The 15,993-nt window shown below is 40.6% G+C and overlaps 1 protein-coding gene across 1 annotated transcript; it reads left to right on the forward strand.

The window, feature by feature from the left end:
• The first annotated feature begins 1,181 nt into the window (after positions 1-1,181).
• On the forward strand, positions 1,182-3,565 carry LOC141641494 (uncharacterized). Its single transcript, XM_074450153.1, has 4 exons — positions 1,182-1,876; positions 1,997-2,223; positions 2,496-2,619; positions 2,974-3,565. The coding sequence occupies exons 1-4, from the start codon at positions 1,182-1,184 to the stop codon at positions 3,563-3,565; spliced, it is 1,638 nt and encodes a 545-aa protein (XP_074306254.1).
• The last annotated feature ends 12,428 nt before the right edge of the window (positions 3,566-15,993 follow it).

A 15,993-nucleotide genomic window follows, 5' to 3' on the forward strand; every position in this document is an offset into this window, starting at 1 on the left:
AGTATATTGTTGGAACGACTCGATAAGGATTATGGGTCATGGGACTGGAATGATATTTTTCCGAATTCTGGCATTATTCACCAACCCATTCAAGTTTCGGATCAGGCGCCTATTATTTTTGAAACGAACTTACTTACTTGTAATGGTAGAAGACCTTATAGGATGGAGGCTTGGAATCTAGACTATGAGAAATGTATTTGCCTGGTTCATAACGGATGGCCTGAACCCGTCCCAGGCTCCATAACCGTTAGAATGATACGGAAATTATCCAGAGCTAGAAATTGTATGCGTCTATGGTCTATTTCTAAGAGAAAAGAATGAAATAAGAAATGGAGTGATTTTGATGACACTTTGATTAATGGTTTGCATGAAATTGAGACAAAGGGAATGACTTAGTCGTTCACTACAGCGTATACTAGTCAACTGGAGTATGCTAAGATCTCGGCTAAATATTGGAAACAACGGGCCAAACTTAAATGGAACACAGAGGGAGATACATGCTCCAAGTATTTCTTTAATTGGGTTAAGGGCAGAGCGGGTAGGAATTATATTGTCGGGATTAAAATGGAAAATGGGGAGTGGAATTTTGACAGTGAGAACATTATGGGTTTACTTGTCCAATTCTACTCTGGTCTTTTTAAGGAAGGAGTGAATAAGATCTCGTTTGATGAGTATTTTACTACTATTAAAAATTTGTTCATGGTCAATAAGGGGTTCCTTTCCCTGGACGACGGAGATGCTTTGGACATCCGTTTCACTCCCAAAGAGGTTCGCACGGCAGTGTTTCAGCTCGGTCCGTTAAAATCTCCGGGACCTGATGGTATCCCTGCTATTTTCTTCCATAAATGTTGGCACTTTATTAAGCATGATGTCATTGGGACTCTGTTGGCCATCCTCAATGGTAATAGTTCACCGAAATTCCTGAATAAGACTTTTTTGGTTCTTATCCCTAAATCTAGTGCCCCTGAAACGGTTGATAACTTTCACCCTATCAGTTTGTGCAATGTTATAATGAAATTATTACAAGGTGTATCACTAATCGATTGAAAAAGTTCATGGGGAAACTAGTGGGAGATTTCCAAAATGCGTTTGTTCCCGGGAGGAATATTGGTGATAATATTTTATTTACAAATGAAATATTACAAAAAATTTGTTCCTCTAGAAATGGTAGGATGGGTAGGATGGCGTTTAAAGCGGACATGAGCAAAGCCTATGACCGTGTGGGCTGGAACTTTATCAGAGGTACGCTGGTTTTGATGAGATTTCCCCGTAACTTCATTCAGTTGATTATGAAGTGTATTACGACAGTGTCCTATGAAATATTGGTTAATGGAGTTCCCTGTAGGCGCATTCAACCAAGTTGCGGGCTTCGTCAGGGTGGTCCTCTTTCTCCTTATATTTTTGTAGTGTGTACTGGAATTCTATCTTTAAACATTCTACGTATGGAAAAGGATGGTCTTTTACGAGGAATTAAGGTCAGCAGAAACAATATCCTTATCTCTCATATGCTCTTCGCGGATGATTCCATGTTCTTTATTGAAGGTAACTCTAAGAGTTGTGATAACTTGAATAAAGTTTTAAAGGATTATTGTCATGCCTTGGGTCAGGTTATTAATGATAATAAATCTTCTATGACTTTAAGCCCGTGCTCTAGTCTATCCTTTGCTCGAAAATGTTTTAAAACCTTTAATATTCCGTGTGACACTAATATGGGTACCTACTTGGGTATTCCTACTGATGCGGGACTCTCGCGGTGTAATAAAAGTAAAAGAGAAATTTTTGAGTTTATCATTGACAAGGTTAGAAAGCGTTTATCTTCATGGAATTGTGTTCTTCTATCGTCGGCTGGTAGATTGGCCTTGATTTCTTCTGTCCTGTCTTCCCTTTCTGTTTAATTTCTATCGGTATTTAAAATATCGGTAAGTGTCACAAAAAGACTGGATGCCATCTTGTAACATTTTTGGTGGGCATGTCACAAGAAATGTTCTTCTATTAGCTGGTGTAGTAGACTTTTCCTAAGCCAACCTAATGGAATTGGTGGTCTGGGTATTAGACGTACGCTGGAGTTCAACCAAGCACTTTTAGATAAGATTGGATGGAGAATGATTACTCACCCGTATTCTATTCTTAGTAAGTTTATTGGTGCTGAATATGGCTTAAAGGTGCAAGATGGTAACCTGCTTTTTAATGATGGTAGAAGTAACTCCTCGTGGGGATGGAAAGGTATTGTTTGGGGCCTCCAACTCATTAAACCTCTTTTATCTTGGAACATCTCTCCTTCTTCGGACCTCAATGTTTGGAATACTAGATGGGTCAATGGTACTATGCCGAAACTCTTTGCTTGGAGCTTCTTACTGACTCCCCTAATTTGAGTAATTTAAAAATCAGAAATCTTATCTGCAACGGTGACTGTTGGGACCATAGATTAGTATCTATGTCCTTTGATGAATCTTCTGCGAAAGATATTCTTGCTATCCCGATTCAATGCTCTGAAGGTAGCGACAACCTCTTTTGGTCGGCTTCGTCATCCGGGAATTACTCAGTTAAGATTGGCTATCAGATTGCATTAAAAAATTCCTCGAATACTTCAGCGACAAGAGTTCCAGCTTCTGATAATGTGTGTCTTTAAAAAAATTCAATGGAACTTACCTGGGCCAAAAAGTTGGGTCATTCTCATTTGGAAACTTCTTACTGATTCGTTGCCCACTCGGGAAGGCTTCTTAAAGTGGGGTTTTGATGGCCCTTTTACTTGCTTACTTTGTGATTCACATGAAACAGAAACGCCAAATCGCCTGTTTTGTGATTGTTCCTTTGCTAATAGAGTTTGGGCAGGAAGCCTACTAGGGATTCAGGCACATTCAAGGGATAATTTGAGCCTCCAGTCTTGGGTTTGCAACTGGCTTTCTGTTCTTTCTAAGGCTAGTAATAAACATGAGGCTTGCCTCTTTTTTTGTGTACTATTTGGACTATTAGGGTGGTAAGGTGTAGAAAGGTATTTTATAATTTAGAGTGCTCCCCTATTGGTGCTATCTTATTATACCAAGATACTCTTAACTTGGCTCTTTCTGCCGAAGATAGGAAGCCTGGGTCCATAGTTGTCCAAACGCCTTTGGAAGAAGACTTGACTAACCTTAAGAATGGAGTATCTGTTCCTTTGATTCAGGGCTCTCTAAGCTGCTCACGGTCTCATATTTATGTGGATGCTGCGTGGTCTACGAATCTTGATGCTGGCTTTGGTGGGTGTATCATGTTAGATAATGAACTTGGGGCTTTATTCCGTATCAAGGGAAGAGCTCAGAATGCTGAACAAGCAGAAGCTTTGGCTATTAGGGAGGGCTTGAAGTGGGAACTCTCTCGCAACATCCTTCATATTAATATATTCTCTGATTGTCTGCAAGTTCTTGCTCAAATCCTGAAGTACTCTCAGCTCAAACATTGGACTAGTAATACCGTTGACGACATCATTGAACTAGCATCAAACTTTCATTGTATTTTCTTTGCTTATGTTCCTAGAATTTGTAATAAAGCCACTCATAGGTTAGCTAAGCGTGCTATTAAACTGTAGAACTTGATAACCCGATTGTCAAAAAAAAAGTTACATTATTTAATTAAGGTGCATTTGAAAATTTAGATCAAAACTATATAAAACGGATATAATTTTTTTGTATAAGACTGTCTCGCTGTCATATTACGAAATCCATTTGTTCGATCATGTTTATACACAGTTGTTCTTCTTGTATGACCAACTTATTAGTTCGTACTTGTAACAGCCCGGTTCAAACCCTGAGTCAGGAGCGGTCACTCACTGTAACACTTCCATAAGCCAGGACTCTTCATCAAGGCATTCCCAACACATGGAGGCATCACAAGACATGGTTTCTCAAACTTGTAGCGCAAACAAGTCAAGAAGAATTTACGACAATAAACTTAAATAGATACGTATGAGTTAGATAAATAGTTACAAGTTTAGGGGATGCAAGTGTCATCCCATTTAGTACAACCCAATTGAAATAAAGTGGAGTTTAAAATGTCAAAAACTAGATAAGCATAAGTGGTGACAACTAAATGAAGACCGTTCCCAAGCCCTCACATCACATCAAGCTAACCTGTCAAATAGTGCTCCCCATATGGGCGGAAATCACCATATGGTTCACCACATACATTTAAAACTCAAGTGTTAGCTTAATAATACAAATGCTCAATAAATGCAAATGATAACGATTACATGATACCGTCGTCAGGTACCAAAAATAAATACCTATTACAACTAACAGAAGTCAGTGGCAAGTAGGGTCGATCTCCACAGGGAGATGAGAAAATTTCAGCTTTAACTAAGTCCGTTAAGGTAAACAATTCTTGGGGGTTTGATTGTTTGTTCTAAACTAACAAGGTCAAGGAAGAGAAAGAGAGTAAAAGAGTTAAAAGTAAAGAAATAGAGAGAAAGCAGCTAAGACAGTCGGTTCACCATGATTCTCAAGTAATGCAAACTTGGTCTATGTTGTTAATCGCTACATATAACTGTTCTTGTCTAATTGAGTCGACGCAATTAGTTAATAAATTGCGGTACACCTTGACCTAGATCGGAAGATTGGAAAGGGTAAGACCTGTAGCGAACATTAGGGCACTTTAGTGAGGGCGGAAGCCAAGCTATTATTGTTTTAGGGCGAATTGAGACCGGAAGGAGATATTCATTGCTCCGTAGATTAAACTTGCATTGACCCGAGACCTTAGATTGCATTACTTGAGAATCATGGTGAACCGACTGTCTTAGCTACTTTCTCTCTATTTATTTACTTTCAACTCTTTTACTCTCTTTCTCTTCCTTGACCTTGTTAGTTTAGAACAAACAATCAAACCCCCAAGAATTGGTTACCTTGACGGACTTAGTTAAAGCTTACATTTTCCCATCTCCCTGTGTAGATCGACCCTACTTACCACTGACTTCTGTTAGTTCTAATAGGTATTTATTTTTGGTACCTGACAACGGTATCAAATTTTGGCGCCGTTGCCGGGAAGGTGGCATAATTTTATTGCTTTTATTAAGTTTGTCTCTCATCTAAAGAAATTTATTCCTTGAGATTGATCTCATATTTTCCTAAGTTCTTAATTAGTTTGGTAGGAAATCTGTTCTAGAAGAGAACGTTGTCGTACCTGCTTTGCTATAAACTCTGTTTGGTAAGATGCCGAACATTGCCAGTCATTCGGAACCTACGGTGGATTCCCTTCCTAAAGGTTTCTTGTTACCCACTACTGATTCGGGGACCTTCGGGATCCACCCATCTTATATACAGCTGGTTGAGAGAAATATATTCAGAGGGGTACCTGGCGAGGATCCTTGCAAGCACATAAAGATCTTTACAAAATACTGCTCCACCATTCCTTTAGCTGCTGGGGTGACACAGGATAGAGTTAAGGGAGTCCTTTTCCCTTTCTCCTTGACTGATGATGCCCGGGAATGGTTGAGAGATTTGGATAGGGAAGCTGCCGGTGTAACTGACTGGAATTCCCTTGCTCTAGCCTTTTACAGACGATATTTCCCACCACAGCACACTAATGCGTTGAGAGCTCAAATTACTGCATTTGAGCAATTTCCTACTGAATATTTGAACGGGGCTTGGACTAGGTTCAAGAGGCTCGTTTGATCTGTACCTCATTATGGTTTTAAGCGTTGGTTCTTATGTACCCAATTCTACAATGGGTTATATCCAGACCAGAGAGCTATTCTTGATAATGCAGCCAAGGGGAGGTTCCAGAAAAATGTTGAGGATGATCAAGGGTGGCACCTTATTGAAGAAATGGCCATCCACGTTGCCGAATATGGAAATCCTCGAGGAAGTAGGTATGTAAATGAGTTAGTGGTAGCTGAGGTGGAAAGTCCTAGTGGAAGGTCAAGCAGTCCAGAGATTTTACAAACTAACGGGTGTGCATGAACATGTGTATGCTATAACTGAGCAAGAGGTAGTTTGTGGTAGATGCGGTACCGAGGGGCATGACCCTATTACATGTATGGCAGATGTAGAGCGCGTTCGTGCTTATCAAAAATTCAAGCAAGGGGTGCCGTTCTCTAAGTTATATGAGGTTTTGACATCAACAAGTACTTCTAGCCCTTCTACACCAATGCCACAACTAGTTAATTCGCCCTCTACAAATGGGGAGTTCGCAGAACTGAAGTCCTTGGTGTTGAACTTAACACATCAGTTCGGAAAGAAATCCGATAAGGATGACACCGCCATGGTAGAGCTAAGAGAGCTAGTTGCGCGTCTTTCACTCGCGCAAAATCAAGTGAATCAATCACCTCCATGTGACCCGATCAATGCCATGTTGGAGCTTGTGTCCTCCACAGTTAGTGTGATAACATATATAAATCTCTTATAGGTTCACAAGGGTATACTCAGTATTTTATCAGTTGATTAACGTTTACTTAATAACGGTTGGCTTGCTAGAAGTTTGACGTTATTATCATACTGATGGCGGTGATCAACTGATCCCTAAAAGTCACACCTAAAGGATGTGTGTGAGAGATGTGATTGTATGAAAATATAATCACATTGATGCCTTATATGACTAAAAGGTTAGTCCATGTATTTGACTAAAAGGTTAGTCAATGTGATGATGAGACGATTATTTAATACAATTAAATAATTTTAGCTGAGACGAATTAACTGTTAATTCGTAAATTGAATATAAACTGTTATATTTAATTAATGTATATAATGTTAGCTTAAACGAATTAAGATGTTAATTCGTAATTAAATGTAACCAGTTATATTTAATTAGCGAATTATGAATATGTAATATTTATAGTTAATGTATATATTATGCGGAATTGTCATAATAAAATGTTGACAGACCAGTATTAATAAATCGACTACAATCTGTTGTGTGCAGACTTATTAATACATGTTGACATAAATATGTGTGGACAAGGCCCTCGGGAACTGCGTCCGAGGGATCCACACCCGGCATAATCGACTCGAGGTTCTTTCGAATCGAATTAAGACATATTAGAGTCGCCACCAAGTTTTTTGGGAACTTGGAACCGTTCAAGTCAACTTTACACCTTTCATCGAAAAGCATAAAGCCAATCGACTACGAGTGATTAAAGATAAAGACTTGTACCCTATATCACTCGATTTGAATGACTCTCGTAATCCAATGGTATTTAGACGGATCCACAAACCATAGATCTTGAGTAAGGGGTGAGGGTACGTGTTGGGAAGCCCATAAGGACACCCAACCCCGCCCGTCGATAACGGCCTCTACTAAGTCAAGTGTCGGATTTCAAACAAGGTCATAGCTACTGCGATGTATGATATGCAAACGTTGTTTTAACCCTATCATGTGACAACAATTTCTATGTCGTTTTAGATGCAACTAAACTAACTTTGTCAAAGTTGTAATTTAGCATGTGGGTTGATTGATCTAACAACATACAAATAAAGCAAACAAGGCTTAAGGGGGAATGGGGGAGCCGTTGGGATCTACCTATTACAACCCAGGCATTTCATGCCGACACAACAACAAATTAAAGATACAACTCGATCTAAATACAATTGCTACATACAACTCAAAACACGACACAAAACACACGGCCATTGGGCCTTGAAAACCTGCACATGGGGGAGGTGACTCACGGCCTACATGACACACGGCCGTGGGTCCCTCTTCGTATTGCGTGCTCTCACTTAATCCCATCGAATTAGACATTGGGCTACGCACCAAAGCATGCATTAGCATAAACCGGGCCATGTTGCTTTAAACAAACATGCGGTTTACTACGCTCCTACAAGCATTGGGAACAACCGTCTAACCAAATAAAACTAAGGTTTTTAGAAAAGGTTTTGACTCAAAAAGGAGAACTAATTACAAATAGATTACAAAACGTGACTCAAAGAAACATAAATTAATTACAAGTGACAAAACAAAATAAAGAACGAACGATGCGAAAACAAACGAAATAAGAGAGGCCAAACACACGGCCAACCACGGCTCAACCACGGCCCAACCAACGGCTAAGACAAAGCCAACCTAGTTCCTAAGTTAGATTCATTGGTTAGATCGAATGATTGCGAAAAGGGATCGAAAACAAGTTAGAAAACGAGTTAAAAACGATGTTGATTGATTGTCGCATGAGGGTGCATTCTACACGGCCCAAAGGGTCTAATTAGATCAAATTCGCTAATTAATTTAACTCATCGAGTGTCAATAAGAAGGTGCTAATCACGCACTCTTATACTAGCGAGAAATTAGGTGAAAGAGAGAGATGCATTCAATTATTTCTGAGAATCGTCGATTGATTTTATAACTTACGTCGAAGCCACCTAAAGTGTCTAATTAGATTATTAAATCGATTTAAAGTCATCTAATTACGTCATAGGTTAACAATCAGAAGTTAAACTAACATGCAACGGGTCCTAAGGTCCATCGATTTGGCGAAAAAAGAAGAGGGTCGAAAGCGAAGATCGAAGTTAGATAACTTGTTTTATTTATGCCCTACCTTGAACACGAGGATATGTAAATGAGACGGGGGGTGTACGACCGACAGAAGGAGCGGTTTCTTTTCCCATCTCAAGTCAACGCGGGTGTTCATGGTGGTACTTTAACTCATACTCGGACTAACTAGTTTCGTAGTTAATTTAAAACAAACGATAATTAAAACGAAAAACAAACAAAAAAAAGACAATAAAAAAGGCATAAAAACGAAATAAAAAGAGAGAAGAGAAGGGGATTTGATGCACCCTCAACCTACATGTATCGTTGACACCGTCTTGGGTCGTAATCGATGGTAGATTTTATCTCGAGAGGCCGTCGTCGACGAAGTAACAAAGCAACACGCGTTTTGGAAAGTTTCTGGACAGCAGTTTTAAAACAGTGATATCTCCCTCGTTTCACGACGAAAATTCGATCCGAAAGATGTTTTGGAAACTAGAAAGAGAGGAGAACAAGGATCTTAAAGCGACCCCTGCTCGATTTGGGTTATTGGGCACGAAAAACGAGCACAAACAGAACTGGACAGACAAGAGTAAACCGCGAAAACAGAGTGTTATTTCACTCTGTTTTTCGAGGGATCTCGTGTGCTCTCAAGGTCAATTCGGCTTGTAAATCTTTGTCTAATGTGTAGATGGATGTTATGTGGTTAATTAGGAACAAGAAACTCGAATTTTTATGGAGTTTTGATGGAGGAACGAAAGGGTTTTCGAAGGAGACACACAAACAGTTTCAGTTTGTGTGTCAGTTTTGTTTAGGGTTTTTGAAGGATGTTTAGGGTTTGTTTCTGAGGTTTAAAGCTTGTATGTGATGCTTGAATGTATGGAGAACTTAGAGGCATGATTGTATGGTGAAGGGGTGGTATTTATAAGGGTTTAAAATAGGTTAAAAGGGAGGAGAGGCAAATCGGGCTCAATGAACATAGCTGCTGTCCATCGGTTTTGGGAGGGGTTTCTAGGGTTCGTTTTGGGGGATTTCTTGGTGATCAAGCTAGGATAATATGGGTAGGATACCAGGGTATGGGTTAGGGTTAATGGGTACGGGTCTTGGTAGTGTTTGAAGCGGGTTTGGGCTCGGGAATTGGCTCGCAAAACAGGGGGCTGTTTGCGGTTTTATGCGGGCTGCTTGGGGTTGGTTTTGAACGAGAATTTGGGCCATGGTATGGGGGTTCGAACATGGGTTGATGGACATTGGTATAGGTGGGTTAGTGTACTCGAGATTCGCGCCAATTCGCAAAGGAAACGGGCTTAAAAACCGAGCTAAAATCGAGCTCAAAACACACGATGCAAAACGAGTTCTTCGCTTTTAAAAAACGATTTTTCAAACCAATTAACAAATTGAAATAAATGACTTTTCAAATCAAATATACTTATAAAATTATTTTTCAAATCAAATATTTATTTTATTTTCAATAAAATAACTTAAGAAAATAAATTCAAAATAAAGCTTTAATTTAAATATCATTTAAACTAAATAAAAAATGAATTCACCCAAAAAACACATTAATTTTAAATATCATTTAAAATAACAAAATGAACCCACTAAAAACATTAATTTAAATATCATTTAAATTAACAGAATGAATTCACTAAAAACGTTAATTTAAATATCATTTAAATTAACAAAATACTTCATCGACGACGCCCATTCTACCTCGTAAAACGAGCTCCAAATAATGACAATGACAACTAAAGAATACATGTGTCCTATCATCATCGGGTGTTTGTCGGGTTCTCTATAAATTCCAATATCGACGGATACGGGTATCTCTGAGCCCCCACTTTGACCGAGGCTTGGACAAGGCGAAAGTCAAAGTATACCCCAGGTCCCTTTCGACCTGAGGATTCTTCGGGTCGTTTATAGTCCATTAGACTTGCGTATATAAGCTCGCCAGCCATAAGAAGAGATCATACCTGAAACTTCGTTGGGGATTGACTCTTGCTTCTGTTGTGTCGAAAAATCATCGTTGGTCATCGACCCATCAATCGCATAAATGGTGGGTTGAGCCTTATCCTTAGGCGCCTACGTATCCGTTTCTGACGGAATCAAACCCGCGTCGTAGTTCGGCAACTGCTGACACATGCCCAAAGTTTATCATCTGTTTGGCGTATGTCCAAAATTCATCATCTACCGACATTGGCCCAAAATTTATCATCTCTTTGGCACTTGTCTAAATGGGACGGGACTTTCCGAGGAGGTTGCCGTCGCTTTCATCATTTGCTTTCAGCTAAGGAATTCTTCCATTTCATACTCTTGTAATTGAATTGAATTCTGAGTGGATGTCATCCATTTCATCTTGATAATGGTCTCGAAGCCAACGGCCAGAGCCCTGATTCTATAATGGCTCTAAAGTCGAAGACTTTAGAGCCCCGATTGAAGCATATCCTGCTACATTTGAAACATAGAAAATGTACTAGCAATAATCATCACATAAGCACATTGGGATCATCGATCTTGGAATTGGATCGTTTTGAAGTACTGGGTCATCGACCCGGAAATTGAATTTGAAAATTTTGAATGATTGGGCCATCGACCGAAAATTGAATTTGAAAATTTTGAATGATTGGGTCATCGACCTGAAAATTGAATTTGAAAGACTGGGTCATCGACCCGAAATTTGAACATGTTGACAATTTTGAATTTGAAATGAATCACTTGGATGTTGGGTCGTCGACCCAAAAAGTTTTTGAAATTTTGAAATTTTGAAATTTTGAATGTTGAAACTTAGTTTTTGAAATTTTGAAATTTTGAAATTTTGAAATTTTGAATGTTGAAGCCTTTGATTGATGGGTGAGCATGAAATGCGACTCAGACATACTATATGATTCGGTAAACAACGTGGGCGTAGCCCGCTACCGCAAAACAAAAAAAGAAAATAAAACCGCAAGTGTGCACGGGCTTTAATTCAAATATGGACTTGTCGAGGGTAGAAATGTAAATCGGCCGTTCCGGCGCCAAAAGATGGCAAATGGGAATCACAAGGTCGTCGAACTTGGGATGGAGATATCGTATGGCATGGGCGTGCTCCCGAGGGCACATGGGAATCAAGATCACTTGGCATTGACAAGGTGGATTAAACTCACAGAGCAACAACGTTGGCTTCGCCCAGACACTAAACACAGACTGATTTTATGAGAACACTTAGACATCACACATGACTTTTGTTGGGAACATTCTGTCACTCTTCTCCTCGCCTCCTTTCTTTTCAGCGAGTATTCATCATTTCTTGCCACCGCCTTCTTTATTTTCAGCGGGCTTTTACTATTTTTCTTCCACGCCTTCTTTCTTTTCAGCGGGTTTTTACTATTTTTCTTCCACGCCTTCTTTCTTTTCAGCGGGTTTTTCATATTTTATGTTCCCAACACAAACCTACATCTATATGACTCGGCATCTTTGCCTAAACCGTTAGATAAAGCTCATTCTGAGACTTGATACTATTCATCCGAACCTATATCCTTATCCTAGCCTACATCGAGTGCTAAGACCGACTCAAACAAAGGTGGCTTCATTTGGACTTGGTTAAGACCCGTAATAAACCGACAAGATGACAACTTGGTTGATGAGTGGATTGAATCCCTTATTCTGAAGGACTGCCTACGTATTCGCGTGGAGCGAAATCAAATCCGACGTAGTTCGATCTTGGTGCATAAACTTGGCATTTTGATTGTGTGTACACACTCGAAGGTTTCACCTAAGGTATCATGTGTATCCCATTCTAGCCTGTAAGGTACCGTTGTATCCCGTGTCTAGGGTTGGTACAAAAGGTTGTGGTTCTTTGGGATGTGGAGCTTGGTAATAACAAGTTGGAATGGTTAACCATCATTCTGAAGGTTTGTTTTCTGGTGCTAAGGCCAAGGGCTATGGCTGCTGATGTGGTTGGAATGGGTGTCTCGGGTTTGATGAACCACGAGTGCAAATGGGTTGAAAAATGATGTGAGTTCAAATTTCCATGTCTGGACCCTAAAGGCTAGGTATAACGACACAAGCGGAATGATTCTCAAAATTCCCGACTATCCCCTTGTAACTGTCTCAGGGAGGACTTAGGGGTAGAGAGGTTACTACTTAAGCTTTTGGGCTTCGCCCATTGAACTTCAACTATGGGTACTTGACTTGACTTCTGGCCTCTGTAACTTCGACATCCAACCAAAAGCATTCTGCAACGACTTCAACATCTTTTTTCATTTTTTTTCTTTTGCTTTTTTTTTTTCGTCCTTTTTTTCCTCATCTTTTCATTCTTTTTCATCTTTTTTTCTTCTCTTCTTGAAAACGGTCTTCTATTCATTCCCTTAGTCACAAACGGATACACCTTAAAAACTGGGCTTCGCCAACTAAATTGGGTAAGAACTAACAATTCCTTGTTAGAATGGGTTGATATCTTCTCTCTTCGAGATGGGATGATTTTGTTGGGGAAAAGGCTTGGCTTCCATCATCGATAGGGGAAACAAGGAGCTAGTCCGGGTTTGTCATAGAATCATCTAAAAGCTTGTCACAAATATTGGTTCAGATGGAGGTTTTCTACCACCAGACATGGAATAGGTAAAGGAATCAAACACTGGATCCTATTGTACCTTACATTTTGAAACAGAACATATTTCTACCCCAGGGATTCCTTTGAGTGTGTTGTGCGTTTTATCATATTTCGGAATGATTGAGGATGGGAAACAAGACATATTTGGAAACGAAACTGCAACTTTTATTGAATGGCAAATGCTTAACATACTAGAAGGAACGACTCCTAGGATACACCCTAGGTCATCGCGGAACAAACGACTCAACTTCAAGAAAAGAAAGTCCTAGACTCGACTCGACTAAAATAAGAAAACAGATCCCGACTCATAATTTCAAATCTGGTCATGAGCTTTCTCTCGTTCAGCTGTCAACTTAGATGCTCGGCTCTTGTCCTTGATCCCTGTGATGGTTTGCCTCCATCCCGAGGTAGTCCTCTGAGGATCTACGCCAGTGATGTAGGTTGGTGAATCGAATTGTCCTTTATTAACTTCGTTGACGAGAGGAGTACATTCTAGAGCAAGACTCCCGACTTGAATTTCATTCTTCGGGTTTGGCAAGAATTCAAAGTAATCCACAAATATCTTCCCGATGAACACCCCTTTCAAGTGACATGGGCGGATAAGATGGGAATAATCGACATTGTCTTCGACAGAAACAAAGTTGGCGTGATCGCCAAATGGATTGGTGATGTTATTAGGTTTAATTTGGGATCGGAGCGCGTTCCGTTCTCAATCATGTCTTGAATTTCGTGCTTCAGTCGATAGCACCTTTCAGTATCATGGCCTTTCCCTTGATGAAAGGCACAGTAGGCATTTGGTTTATACCATTTACCTTGTTGATCAGAGGGAGGGTCCGGAGTTGGACCAATAGGCTTCAGCTTTCCTTGGGCTATGAGCCTTTGGAGAGCATATGTATAAGTGCATCCGATATCGGTGAATGCCCTAGGTGTTTGGCGCTGCGACTTCTTCGATTGCCCTTCTAAGAGATTGATGGCTTCATCAATATGGGTCGTTGCTGGGGCCTTGGCCTTAGACGATGAGGCCCCTTGGTACCCTTTCGGCCTTTCAGCCTCTGCCCTTATGACATCATCTTCTACCTTTATCCCGATTCTTATCAATTCTTTGAAAGAGCCAAAATTCTGGTATTTCAGAGCATTGCGGTAAATAGGTCGTAGATTCTTCACGAACTTATCTACCATTTCAACTTCATCAGGCTTCTTGGCTAATTTCACGCTTTCAGCGCGCCATCTTGCAAGGAATTCAGTAAAGCCTTCTTTGTCTTTCTGTGTCATCACCTCCAATGTTCTTATGTTGGTTTGAATCTCAACATTATCAGCATAGTGCTTACAAAACTCCACCGTGATGTCTTCGAAAGTGGGGAAGTTCTTGAGGTCAAGATTGTAGAACCACGCCTTCGGGTGTTCTCCTAGAGATTGGGCAAAAATTTCGGAGAGCATATCAGCAGGTACTCCCTTCAGTGCCAAGTACCCTTTATAGGCCTTAACATGGTGAACTGGATCTTCAGTGCCCTTGAACTTGGGGATGTCAGTGAGTACCATGTTCGTGGGCAATTTATCCTGAACTGGGGCGTAGGTCCTAGCATTCTCATAGTGGATGTTCTTCCCCTGGGAGAGCTTCAAACGGTCCTCGATGAACTTGAACCGTTTCTCCAAATCAGTCAGAGGTGGGGTAGATGAAGAGGAATCTTCAACTAGCTTAGACTCGATCACATCCATTCGGGTCATCATGAGGTTCACGGCCTCCGTGAGCTTGTTGATAGCATCTTCCATTGCTTGACGTCGGGTTTTTGGCGGCCTTTCTACAAGAAAACCCCGTACTGAGTCAATATTTAAAGTAAGAGCCCCTGCACACTTAAGGACACGACCCTAACTTGACTTGAACAAAGACTCGACTTGAGATTGACTAACCAAAGGTTCGACTCACGGTTTGATTTAGACGTTGGTTCATTTTAGACTCGACAAAACGACATGACTCAAACTGTCATAACTCGATTCTAAACTGGACTTGGTGTGACTAAACCCGTGATTGGGGCTAACATAGCCCATGGGTTCGAGTGAAACGTCCATAAGGGCCTAGCCTGGACGTTTTTTGTGGACTATTCTAGACCAAAAAAGGTCGACCAACACGACTCAAAGCCCAAGAGGTGAGTTTGGGTGACCCAACAAGGTCGTGTTCTAGACCCTTAAAATGAAACATACCCGGCCTAACATGGCCATGACCCGGACACGGCTTGACGCATTTCATGCTTGGTTGAGGTTCGAGAAACATTTTGGATTGATTTTGAAAAACGAATGATCGATTTGAAAATGAGATTTGAAATGGGCAGACATCCGCTATAAAAGCTCAATTTGGGCCGAAATTCTAGTCCTATTTGGGCAGCATTCCGCGTTTTGAAAATCATGCTAGGTTTGAAAGTAAGTTGTTCGAAAGTTCGGTTTTGAAAAGGACTTGGAATTTTCGAAAAAAAAGACTCGGGAAAACATATTGCACATTGTCATTCTCATGCTATAAGGATGTATGCTCCTAGACATCTCTAAGTCTCGGCAAGTCTTCTACAAGAAGGTCTATGCCCTCCATCCTTTTGCGGTCTTATAAAGCGAGGTGTCTTAAGGTAAAGTACCTAGAAGATCGTCCCCATTCCCAAGAACCACGCGAGGCGAAGTGGAAGCGAGCAATGTGCACTTTCCTGGCATAGTGGGACGCCGCCCCCACGCATCACGAAGAAACGCGGGACGGCCGGGCAAGTCCTTAAGGGTTTATGCATGAATCGTAGCACTATGAGTAATGTTTTACTTTCCAACACTTTCTTTTCAAGTTTCACCTCGGAGGAAAAGACCCTAGAAACACAATGTAACTAGTCCTCTTTTCCCAGTGAGTCGCCAAATCGTGGACAAGGCCCTCGGAAGGCTGCGTCCGCGGGATCCACACTGACATAATCGACTCGAGGTTCTTTCGAATCGAATTAAGACATATTAGA

Source organism: Silene latifolia, chromosome 2, assembly GCF_048544455.1.
Source record: "Silene latifolia isolate original U9 population chromosome 2, ASM4854445v1, whole genome shotgun sequence".
Classification (NCBI taxonomy): Eukaryota; Viridiplantae; Streptophyta; class Magnoliopsida; order Caryophyllales; family Caryophyllaceae; genus Silene; species Silene latifolia.